At 49.4% G+C, this 12,047-nt stretch overlaps 1 protein-coding gene across 1 annotated transcript; it reads right to left on the bottom strand.

Annotated features, from left to right (window-relative positions):
- Positions 1–45: 45 nt before the first annotated feature.
- Sh2d7 (SH2 domain containing 7) lies at positions 46–10,936 on the bottom strand. Its single transcript, XM_048417300.3, has 6 exons — positions 10,730–10,936; positions 9,365–9,454; positions 6,040–6,205; positions 5,589–5,801; positions 2,951–3,634; positions 46–1,461 (listed from the first exon to the last, which is right to left on the bottom strand). The coding sequence occupies exons 1-6, from the start codon at positions 10,903–10,905 to the stop codon at positions 1,411–1,413; spliced, it is 1,380 nt and encodes a 459-aa protein (XP_048273257.2). The 5' UTR covers positions 10,906–10,936; the 3' UTR covers positions 46–1,410.
- Positions 10,937–12,047: the final 1,111 nt, after the last annotated feature.

Raw genomic sequence — 12,047 nt, 5'->3', positions numbered from 1 at the left:
GCTCAGTGCTCAATTCCAGGTGGTCCATGGAGTCAGCCTGGATGAAGCACCGCCCTCCGTTTCAAGGGTTAACTTTGGTTTCAGGATGTTGGGTGAGGACTGTTTCCATTTTCCTAGTAGTAGTTACATCTGCTCACCACTGTTCCAGGCTAGCCCACTGCTCTTAAACCTTTCACCCACCCCCAACAGATAGGGACTGCTAGAGCCCAGAGAGAAAAGAGTATTAGCCAAGTGTCTACCAAGAAATGGCTTTCCTCACAAATATACACTGAGCCAGTTCTGCCCAGGGCCTGGGTGGAGGCAGGGGGAGAGGGGGCTGTGGTCTTGGTTCCTGCCTCCTGCGAGTGGAGGCAGGGTAGAGAGAAAAAGAGCAAGCCAGTTTCTCACCCTGTAGAAGTGGGGACACGTGGACAAGGGGGAGTAGAACTAAACAGGGATCCCTGGAAGAGCCTGCCTGGCCGAGGGAACAGTGGAGCAAGAGGCCTGAGTGGCCTCTTCCAGGCTAGGGACTGGGCAAAGCCCCAGGTGCTCTCTGGAGGTAAAACCACCAGGCTAATGGTGGGTTTCATGGAGGAATCTGAGTTGATCCAAAGGGCAGGCCTGGCTGGAGGCAGAAGGCAGGCAGGGGGTACCTGCTCACATAGGCATGGCATCAAGTATCCCCTGACTGACTTCAGATGTTGCCCAGCAGTGCATCCCAAGCTGAAGCCTGTCGTATTGAGGGGTCTCTGTCCAGGCCCACACTGGCCATGTCTTCAAATAAGTTGCTGGGTCTCGGTTTCTTGTATCTTCAGCACAAACTAGGAGCGTACAGAGCGAAGCTGGGATTAAGATGGAAAAGTGGGGTAGGAAGATTGGGCAGTTCCCAGGAAGACGGGGGTGGGGGAGTGATGACAGTTCCCAGCCCGCTGTCAGGTTGGCGTCATGACTTTTGAGGCTGAACCCAACTTCTTGCTCTAACCCTCCTGGGTCAGGTGCAGAGAATGTGTCTCCTGGCCTTCTCTTATCACCCGGCAAGACCACAAGGAAGGAAACTGGTTTTGTCCTCAGAAGTAAAGCATGATGTCATTTAGCCAGGTGGGAGAATGTCTGTCTCAGCAAGGGGCCCACTACATGCTTGTGAAGAATCTGAGGTATGAGGCCGACTCTGCCATCCATCAGCCCAGGCCACTGCATGTTCACCCAGTCCTTCCTTTAGTCAGTCCCCACTCTTGTGTCCTTCGTTGTATGGATGGACAGTGTTGGGGACATATCCAGGAGTTGTAGGCAAAGTCTCTCCCACGCCTTCCCAGGTAGGTACCTAGGCTGCATCCCGGAGCCTGTTTTCACAGTGGCTAGATGCGCCCCACCTTCAGGTGAGCTGAGGGTATCCAGGTGTAGCCAGGAGAACCCCTGGAGGCCAGGCCTCTCTCAGAATTTGTGCTTCTTGTCCGTGAAGAAGAGCCTCCGGAACTTGTCAGGCTGGAAGGAAGGGAGAGACATTGGAACCTGGGCTCCCCAGCAGAGATGGGAAGACCCAGGCTCAGAAGCTCTTAGCTGGGGTCTGGGGTGAGGGTCCAAGCTGGAAAAATGATGTCAGACTACAATGCTGGTATGGCTCCCACAAGCCTCTCCGGGGCCTCCAACCCCACTCTCAGCCTTCAGATTTAAGACGAGGATTTACCTTTGTCTGGTGGGAGGGATGTAGAAAAGGGTTGGGGATATTGCAGAGTATCGGCTTCCCTCCTGGTATGTCCTGGGCTCCCTGTCCACTCCTACCCAGCTGGGGTCTTGCTGGGACAGGATGGAGGAGGGGAGGGGTTATATACGGGACTCCCAGGTTTAGAGGAGGACACGGGACATCTAGAGGAAGTGTAAACCTGGCTTCTGAGGTCCTTAAAGGACTGTCTGCTGCCTGGGTCTGAGAGGATCAACACCTCAGAAAATGGTGGGGACAGAGCTAGAGCAGGAAGACAGCCCTGGCCTGAGGGAGGAGCTGGTTCCCCAGAAGCCTTTTGCTTTGAAGCTCGGGATGTCCCTGCTCAGGCCAGGAGAGGGAAGTCCCAGATTTGAGGCTGCGTTCACAGGAGTGGACTTTTCTACTTCTACTGTTCATGAGTAGAAGCAGCTGAGGGATTGGAAAGGGGGTTGGTGAGCTCATCTGCATCCCTGGGGACCTAGAGCAGCCACCTCCCTCTGGTGTTCATATTTTCTTCCTCTCTATCATCTCTATCATGAATCTTCAGAAATAATCATCCTATTCGCCAAGAGCCACCTCTGATGGTGTCTTGTCAAGAGAGGATGTAGGACACTGTCCCTTGGGCAACTGCCCCGGGCATAACCTTTTACAGACAAGGAAGAGAAAGCCTGGGTAGGGTTGCCAAGTGAAAATACAGGCTGCCCAGTTAAATCTGAGTTCTAGGTAAATAAGAAACCATTATGATTTTTTTGAGACGTATAGAAACTACTGGTTTATGTACAATTCAAATTTAATACTTTGTATTTTCTTTTCTTGGTGAATTTGGCAACCCTATTAATCAGGGAAATTGTCACGGCAAAGCCACAGGCTAGAGAGCTGCTTATTCATGACTAGGGCCATGGGTCTTCTTTCTGTCTCCCAGTGATTCTGACAGCCCTGCAGTGGGTTCTGAGAAACACAGGGAGTGTTCTGCCATAGAGGAAGCTCTTAGGTGGGCTAGAAGCCCCCATTCACCCCACATCCTATATCACCAGGTGGAAAAGTTCTGGGTACTTCTGAGCATCGGCAGGAACCTGCTCATGCTTGAGGAGCACACCCAGGTTCTCTCTATTTAGTCCTGTCTGTACTCGAGTTCACTACGGAAGCCAGGCTGGCCTCAAGCTCACAAAACCCCTCCTGCTTCTGCTACTCTAGTGCTGAGATGAAAGACGTGTGCCACCATGTCTGGTTCACTGGGTATTTTGTAAGGACCTGGCTACCCAGGGAACTTACCTTGGTCACCCGTCCAGTGTCCTTGTTCTTGGAGGCTGGAATTTGCTCATAGGTGTTCCCTGGCTCTGGGACCCGAGAAGTCTCTGAGATCTCATAGCCACAGTCCATGGGTCCTACTAGCCGGCTGTATGTGGAGCTGAATTCAGGGTATGGGAGCTTGGCAGTGCCATGCCATAAGGTAGGAATCTGCTCGTAAGTACTGTTTCCTTGGTCTGGTCTGTCCTTACCCTCCTGTCGTAGGCCTGCAGTCCCACCAAGCTGGTAGGTATCTGTAGAACTGGCTTCAGAGGAGGACTGAGCCTCATGGCTCAGCTTTAGAAACCCCTGCCTCCAAGTAGCAGCTCGTGATCCTGGGACCTCAGAATTGGGGGGCAGGAGAAATCCTAAGGAAGCATAAGGTATGGTAGCACTCTGGTCTGTCTTCACCCCACATGGGGCAGCTTCTGGGTTATTGGGATTGTTCTGGTCTTCATCTGAGAGTTTCCTTGAGGGCTTCCTGCCTGGGGAACAAGCCAGGCTGCCAGCTGGAGCTAGCCTGTGCCTGCTGGATACCTCTATGCCCAAGCCTTGCTGTGCCCGGTTTGTCTTCTTCAGGTCCGCATAAATGATGTCGCTGGGGCCTGCAGAAGGCTCATCCAGAAGAGAGGGACTTTTCTGGGGAATAGGGGGCCCTCTAGTGGGTGCCTGGGAGAGAGGGACAGAGAATGTCTTAAAAAGCACTCCATAGGTACTGTGACCTCACACCCCCTGAGCTGTCTTTTTAAGTCTCCCCTCCCCTCTTTTGCTTCAGTTTGCCTATCATAGGCAAGGGTTGGCTCATGACCTTCATGTTTTCTGGTTCTGTGATTCTAAGTACAGTCTTTACCTTGGCATCCAAGGTAGTTAGGTCAACAGCCAACCCAAACTCATCCTGCCTGGTTCTTCTACTTCTAGCATGGTCCATTTGTGCAGGGCCCCGTGAGCCCACCACTCACTGCTCTGTGCCCTTTCAGAGAAGCTGTATCCAAAGCCCATCGCTTGTGGATCCACTCAACAAATATTTACTGAGTACCATCTACGTGACAGGCAATCTTAAGTATTGAGGCCAGCATGAGTTTGGGGCTGTGCTAGGAATGTACAAGGATTTGAGGTAATATATGACATGAATGTGACATAGGTAATGCCATGTCAGCTCATGATCAATGCTGTGGAAAGCAAGGCAGGTAACAGAGTAGAGAAAATAACAGGTGGGGAAGGTGACATGGTCCATAGTTCAGGTGGGGAAGGTGACATGTTCTATAGGTCACATGGGAAAGATGACATGTTCTATAGGTCACATGGGAAAGGTGACATATTCTATAGGTCAGGTGGGAAAAGTGACATGGTCCATAGTTCAGGTGGGGAAGGTGACATGTCCTACAGGTCACATGGGAAAGGTGACATGTCCTATAGGTCAGGTGGGAAAGGTGACATGTTCTATAGGTCATGTGGGAAAGGTGACATGTCCTGTAGGTCATGTGGGAAAGGTGACATGTTCTATAGGTCATGTGGGAAAGGTGACATGTCCTATAGGTCATGTGGGAAAGGTGACATGTTCTATAGGTCATGTGGGAAAGGTGACATGTTCTATAGGTCACATGGGGAAGGTTACATGTCCTACGGGTCAGGTGGGGAAGGTGACATGTCCTATAGCTCAGGTGGGGAAGGTGACATGTCCTACAGGTCACATGGGAAAGGTGACATGTTCTATAGGTCAGGTAGGGAAGGTGACATGTCCTACAGGTCACATGGGGAAGGTGACATGTCCTATAGGTCACTCTCTGGTAAGAAGAGACCAAGGCAGAGTATACAGAAAGTTCAAAGGCTTATGGGTTTAAGAAAAATCTAGAGGCCTGGAAGGGTGGCTCAGTCGTTAAAGGCTAGGCCCACAACCAAAATATAAAAAAGATCTAGAAAGCCAATGGGGCCATGATGAGGAAGGGAAGGAGGTTCCAACTACTGGAGAGGCTCTTGTAGACGCTGAGGATTTTAAGTTTTATTCCAAGCATAAGAAGTCCTTGGCATGGGTGTGATGGCACATGCCTTTTATCCAAGCACTTGGGAAGTAGAGGCAGGCAGACCTCTGGGAGTTCGAGGCCAACCTGGTCTACAGAGTGAGTTCCAGGACAGCCAGGGCTACACAGAGAAACCCTGTCTCGAGAAAACAAACAAACAAAACAAAACAGCAACAGCAAAAACAAATCCTTGGCGTACTGTGGTCTATGTATCAAGAACATTCTCTGAGCCTATCTTAGCATACAGACACCCCAATTCAGTTTGCTAAGTGATTTTCAGGTATGTCGTAACCATTCTCATTGAGATCTCCCAAGAATGTAAGGAATGGGAAATAGACTCAGAGTGCATGACTCGCACAAAGCCTCATGGTGAGAAAATGGAAAAGTCTAGTTTAGGTTTGAAATCCATCCAGCTGACCAGGGCAGGCAATAGCATTGTGGATCACTGGGGACTAAGACCAATTCGTGGTTTTTACACTGAGGGCCTGATGTTTACCCTCTCTCGCTAAAGATACTGCTCTGGTGGTTTCTAAGGACCTGACTAGTATGACCCCCCACGTCTGGGCTAGCAGCCATCAGCCTGTGTAGCACAGACTCCTCCTTACCTCTACACTTTCCTCTTTGGAGATGGTCCAGGGATTCACATCTAGGCCTTTCTTGGTGTGCAGGAAGGAGACCTGAGGCTTTGCAGGAAGGCGGGGGCTGGTGGCCTTGTCAGGAACCACGATGGGGAATCCCATGGCAGCTGGGTTTTCCAGGCCTAGACTAGTCTGCTGGAGGCCCGTGCTGACAGCATCATAGAGATCATTTTCCTGTAACTGGAGGCAGTGAGGATATAACAGGCTTATGGTCATACACTGGCAACTTCCAACTGCTTGCAGGTACGGCAGGGGAAGGATGGCAACATCCCACTAGGTTCCTGACCTTGGGAAAGGTAGTTTTTTGAATGAGGGCCCATGACTCCTTTGAGTTCCCTTCATAGGATGTACCTGTGTGATTGTCACCCCAAACCTGTCACCCCATCCTACCTCCCTCACCAGGAAGAAGAGTGCCTACCCGTGGGCAGGCAGTAGCAAGGGTCTCTCCAAAGGGCTCAAGCTGCACCTCCTGGTAATGACGTAGGAGTTCTTCCAGGGTTCTGTGGCTGAGGGTGTCTCCGGAGACAAGGTAACGTCGATTTCGGAGCTGGTTGATGACGAAGTGGCGGCAGCGATCACTACCCCTGTGATACAGTTACATGTGTACTGGGTTGGGCTGCTGGCTTGGGCCAGCGCTGCACCTGAGTGTTCCTGTTCAGACTCGGCTGAGCAAGGGCTGCCCTCCCCATGGGCATCTATGATGTTCTTAGGGGAACTGGGGACGGGGTGGCTGGCTTCAAATGTCTGGGTGCCTGGGAAGAACCTGAGCTTGTTCTTGGGGAGGGCAGGACTGAGACTAGAATGACTGAGACACTCATTGAGGCCAAAACAAGGGACCCCAAATCTTGTTCATCAGATTTGCTAATGCAATACTTTATCTCTTTGTTGTTGTTGTTGTTGTTGTTGTTGTTGTTGGTGTGTGTGTGTGTGTGTGTGTGGTCCTGGGATGCAGACCTAGGGCCTCACCCATGCTGAGCAAGTGCTGAAATGCTGAGCCATGCCTCCAGCCCTATTTACTTAGCTATCTTAACTTTAAATCTTTTAATTATTTACTCATTTATTTTTGAGAGATCTCATTTTATAGCCCAGGCTGGCCTCAAACTCAGGTGGATCTTCCTGTCCCAGCTTCTCCAGTGCTGGGACAATAGGTATGATCTACCATGTTTGTCTAATACAGTATCTTAGCAGCTCAAAATGAATGGAAGAGCAAAACAAAGCAACAACCTATCAACATAAAAACGAGAAAGAACATATCAAAGTCTCCAGAAAAGACAAGCTCCAACTGTGCACTGCCCATCCTGCTTCACCCCGTCCCATCTGGAACAACTGAACCCTGCCTCCTACAAAATCCCAATGTCTTCATTTTCCATTTTTTTTAAATGGAAGAATGATTTAAACACAGAGCACACATCATGGGTGTGCAGCATGAAGAATTTCTACACATAAAAATGCCCATGTAACCACATGTAGATTAGGATATAAAACCTTGCCCCGCCCCTCCTTGCCAGTGCCCCACAGGTGGCCTCTTCCTGGGCCTATTGCCATAAGTCCCTTTCCTCCCTTATGGAATTTCAAATAATAATAATTATGCAAAAATCCTCATTTGTATCTCACTTCCTTAACACAAGGTATTTTTTGGATTCACTGAGGTCCAAGTAGACTTAGCTTCTTCCCTTCAAAAGTTATGTGTAGTGCCTCACCTGATAGAAAACCTATAATTTGTTGGGTATTTAGGCTGTTTCTTTATTGAGGTTTTTATAAATATAGCTGGTATGTTTATCTTTTGATGAATGTGTGTGCTGATTACTACTGAGAATATATCAAAGAGTAACAGGAGCAAGATGGATCAAACGACATGTAAGTATGTATGTATGTATGTATACACACACACACACACATATATATATACATATATATATATATACAAGGAAATCAAATTTATCAATCTTTTGCGAACTTTTCTGGGGGGTTCCTCCTTTATTCTGGGAAGACTGTCCTCTTCAAACCAAGCATGCTTCAGGAAGGGGGCACATGTTGTGGTGAGGAAGGAAAGAGATACACCATCTAGCCATTTACGTCAGCTAAATCCATCCTGGTCACCAGTGGGGTGACAGATGTCACAGCCAGATTGCCTTTATATCCAAATCTGTCAGTCTTTTATAGTGAGTACTTTTTGTGTCTAAGAAATTTTTGTTTATCCCATTTTCATAGGCAGTTGGTTTACTTATTGAAATGTTTTCTTATTTCTCTTAAGAAAGTTACTGCTTTTGTACATTTTGTACATTCTCCTCTCCCCACAACTTGGATATCCACATGCCTTGTGCCAATTATAGGAAGCCAGGAATGACAGTGAGACTCCTGATGTGAATCAGTGAGTCAGCATGCTGGTTCATCTCTGGACTCGTCTGTCCCTTGTGACTATTTATATTTCTCTGAGCACCTCTTCTTGCTGTCTTTTACAAGGTAGCCTTCTGCCTAAGGTCTCATGAGGGGGAGAGAAGCTCAAAGAAATGCAAAGTAAAGGAAAAACAAAAATGAAAAGAGATTTGAAAAATGCTTACTTATTATATTTCAAAGTGCCCAAAATAGTGTCTGGGGAAAATGAGTATTGATTACTGATTAATATTTGCTTAGCCCAGCCAGGTGGTGGTGGCACACACCTTTAATCCCAACACTCAGGAAGCAGAGACAGAGGCAGGCAGATCTTTGTGTGTTTGAGGACAGCCTGGTCTACAAAGCTAGTTCCAGGGAAGGCTCCAAAGCTATGGAGAAATCCGGTCTCAAAGAGCCAAAAAGAAAAAAGAAAAAGAATTTTACTTAGCCCTTCCATGGTTTGTGCACTCGGTGCCAGGCATTTTCAAATGCACCATCTTACTGAGCACTCCCTGCAGCCCTATGATAGGTAACTAGAGTAGTCCTGTTTTACATATGAGATGACAGAGGCGCAGAGAGGCAAAGAAGCTTCCTCTGGGCTAGGATCTGAACAAGGAGAGTCTGTGCACATCATTTGAATCAGAATCTGAAGACTTGGAAGTTTGCCCTGCACTCCTGGCCTCCCTCAAGGTCTCCAGAGGGAGCCTTTTCCCAACTCAGCCTATGTTCAGGCCAGGGTTCACATCACCTCTGACTTTACCAGACCCATGTCCCCTCTTCTTTGGTCTCATAGCCTTACTCACAGCCAAGGTCTTCATATTTAACGATGCTTGGGTCCCCCGTGGCCTTCGCACCTCTAGACTATCTCCAGTTCTCCCTCCTTATGCTGTTACGAGGATACTGGTGAAGTGGCAGCCTCCCTGGATCCCTTCTTTCTGTCAGAATTCTCATCCAAGGCTGTCCCCAGATATCCTCTATCCTGCTGCACCCAGAGACCTGGGGCTCCCAAAACCTTGGACTTCTATTTATGCCAGTCCATCTGCTAGGAGACTTTCTTAAACTCAACCATGCCCTCTTCCCACTAGCAAATAGCTATTTCTCCTTTACTGGGCTCAGAATTCATCTGTTCCCAGCAGGAAGATGTTTTTCTGGCTCCTCTCATCCCTTTGAAGGCTGCAGCACCATCCTTGGCATATGGTCAGTGCTGCTGCCCTGAAAGGTTGGCCAAGCCTGGGATGGATGAATCATGGAGTCGGGGCCCAGGGAAAACCAGACAGTGGGCTTTTGGGCCTCTATGTTTATCAGCAGCCTCTAGGTTATGGAGTCCTGAGGCTGCCTGGCCCTTCATAGAGGGCTTCCCACGTACTTACCTGTAAGACAAGATGTAGCCAACGGCCCGGTCACTGAGGCGGACGAGGAAGGAACCAAGAGCTTTGTCTCTGAGTAGCTGCTCTGTCTGCCTGGACAGAGGACATGCCATTAAATGGGGTCTGTAGCCCCACAATAACCAAGTAGCCTGGATTAGACCTGCCTCAGGATCCTTGCAAGCCATGGTCTTGGGTCCAAGATTGAGGCAGCCTTTCGGCCCTTGATAGAGAACCTTCTTAGACCTTTGACCGGCTCTGAGGCCTCTCAAGGTGATATCTGTGCTTGGACCTGGCTCACGTGAGCCAACTAAAGACTCAGCCTGGAGTTGGATATGAGTCCCGAGGCACCTTCCACTCCCCACTACAACCTTGCCAGCAGGTGCATTAGACACTGTCTGCAACTACCTGCTCTCCACTTGGGTAACTCTATAGCGAGAATGATGCCACCCAGCTGGAGACATTTGCATTGGCAGCAGCCCCTCTCTTGGGACTAGGTGTGTGGCTGTGCAAGATGTACACTACAAAAGAGTTTCTGCAGCAAAGAGCTGCTGCTGTGTCGCGAGCTTGGTTACGAGAGAAGTTTCCAGGAGCTCATTTCCCACCCTCTTCTTGTCCTACACAGTGCCAAGTGTTTCGGAGGCATGGCAGAAAATTCTAGCTTTTTTTTTTAATTTCTTTTTTGGCTTGACAGAATACAGATCATATATTTTACTTAGCCAGCCAGTTACTCACCAAGTTAGAACTACCATCATAATTTGTAGGGATCAGTGCCAAATGAATATGTAAGGTCCATTATTTCCAAAGGAAGAGAGTCACGACAGTGACAGCAGAGTATTAAAGCAGGTGCGGGTCCCCCCTGAACACACAGCCTCACGTGATCCATAAAGCTGTCTCTGGTGCTGTGTTAGGCACTGGGCCAGGACCTGGTGGGCTTTGTTTCTCGTTCCTTCCTCCATCAAGTATTGGGAAGCATGGCAATCTAGATCAGCCATAATGTCAAATCCCACATTCTATCTCCTAGGCCAGGATAACCATGTGTCTAGGTTTCCTGACCCAGTTTTCTCACTTAGTTACAATAGGATCCCAATGCTGGTGCATGGTACAGTCTTTTAATTTTCACCAAGGTTCTCAGAATTCATCTAAACATCCCCAGCCCCTACACAGTCCTTCCCATAGCTGCAAGGCCCCCACTCGGAAAATGCTCTTCAGACCTGCTTTCAGAAGCTTCCCCAATCTGTCCCATTCACCCCCAGGGTTCTGCCTCGTGAGGGGAAGGTCAGGAGCCCAGAGTTCCAGAATCCTTGGGTGATAGTCTCAGCCCTGAGGAACTGTGGGCCATGCTGGCTGTGTTGTCAGGGGCAGCCTTACTTGCGGGTGATGAATCCATGAAACCAGGGGGGCAGAGCTCCGTTCTGCAGGATAGAGGGGGCCTGAGTCTCCATGAACCACTTCAGAGCCAACTCCTGGATTTCAGCCAAGGCCTTCCCATCCCCTTCCTCCCCTAGTGCCTTGGGCAGATGCAGCTGCTCTGGGCCGCCCTCCATCCTGATGGGTACTGCTGGGAAGTGAGTCCTGACGGCTGCTGTCCCTTATATCTGGGTGTGATGCAGCTCATTTGCCTGAGCCACACCCTTCCCAGTGCCTGAAGCTCACAGGAGTCCTGTTACCTCTGGACTGGCAGCAGGTTCTCCTCTGTGAAACTTTGGAATGAGGCATTTTGGCTGGCTCGAATCACGAGCAGGATGCCCCCATAGCAGCCTGGTGAGGATCAGGCAAGCTTTCCATGATCTCTGAGCCAGCAGATGAATTGCTGACTTTGGCCTATTTTCTCCCAACCTTCTGTCTTTGCCTCAGCTGAGGAGCAGACACTGGCTGCAGTCACAGCTCTGGCCCTGTTAGCGAAGCCCTGGATTTAATTCGTTGTATCCTGTCCTCACAGAGGCTTTTTGTGTTCTGGTAGGGAAGTTCCATACTGATAATTTTCCCTTCCACGGCAGGTTGTGTTAAGTACCTACTGTTCATCATATAAATCTGGAATCAGGCCACCGCAGCTGGGAAAACATTTTTGTTATCGTTGTTGTTGTGTGTGCATGTGCAGGAACGTAGCCATGCATATGTTTGTGGAAGTTAGAGGGTGACATTGGACGCCTTCCTCTGTCACTCTGCACTCTCACTGGACCTGGAGTTGCTGCTTGGAGTAGACTGTCTGGCCAGCAAGTCCCTGGGATCCACCTTTTTCTGCCTCTGTGGTCAGATTTTTTGCGGGTGCCAGGGATCCAAAATCAGGTCTTGATGTTTGTGAAGCAAGCGCTTTGCCTATTGACTCATCTCCTCAGTCCTGGAGAAGCAGTTGTTACTAACAGAGGTAGATGGGCAATGAATGTTTGTGCATACATGTGGACGCTGTGCCGGATGTATCCAGCCTGCAGGAGGCAGGGAGAGGAAGGCAGAACACGTGGGCTGCATGCCATGGGTTGCAGTCAGTCTTACCCAAGAGTGACAGTGGGCACGTGAAGGAGGAAGGCAAGCACCTGGGGGAAGAGAGGCTGTTGCCAACCATGGGGAAAGAGAGGGCACAGACAGGGAGTTTGGGATTAGTTTAGCGCCGTAGAACACTTTGTTCACACGAATATTCCCAATCTCCAGGGTCGTTCCACAGCAGAAACTGAGGCTGGAGGACACCGAA

The sequence above is a fragment of the Myodes glareolus genome, chromosome 4, assembly GCF_982192425.1.
Source record: "Myodes glareolus chromosome 4, mMyoGla1.1, whole genome shotgun sequence".
NCBI lineage: Eukaryota > Metazoa > Chordata > Mammalia > Rodentia > Cricetidae > Myodes > Myodes glareolus.
This window is presented reverse-complemented; position numbering and strand designations above follow the sequence as displayed.

What these genes read in the sequence shown, in the direction of transcription:
- Sh2d7 (XM_048417300.3), bottom strand. Translation starts at nt 10,905, where the DNA reads ATGGAGGGCGGCCCAGAGCAGCTGCATCTGCCCAAGGCACTAGGGGAG. An exon ending in TTGCTACTGCCTGCCCACGG is followed by an intron (nt 5,802 to 6,039) that starts GTAGGCACTCTT and finishes CACTGCCTCCAG; the next exon opens with TTACAGGAAAATGATCTCTA. An exon ending in CCAAAGAGGAAAGTGTAGAG is followed by an intron (nt 3,635 to 5,588) that starts GTAAGGAGGAGT and finishes CCTCTCTCCCAG; the next exon opens with GCACCCACTAGAGGGCCCCC.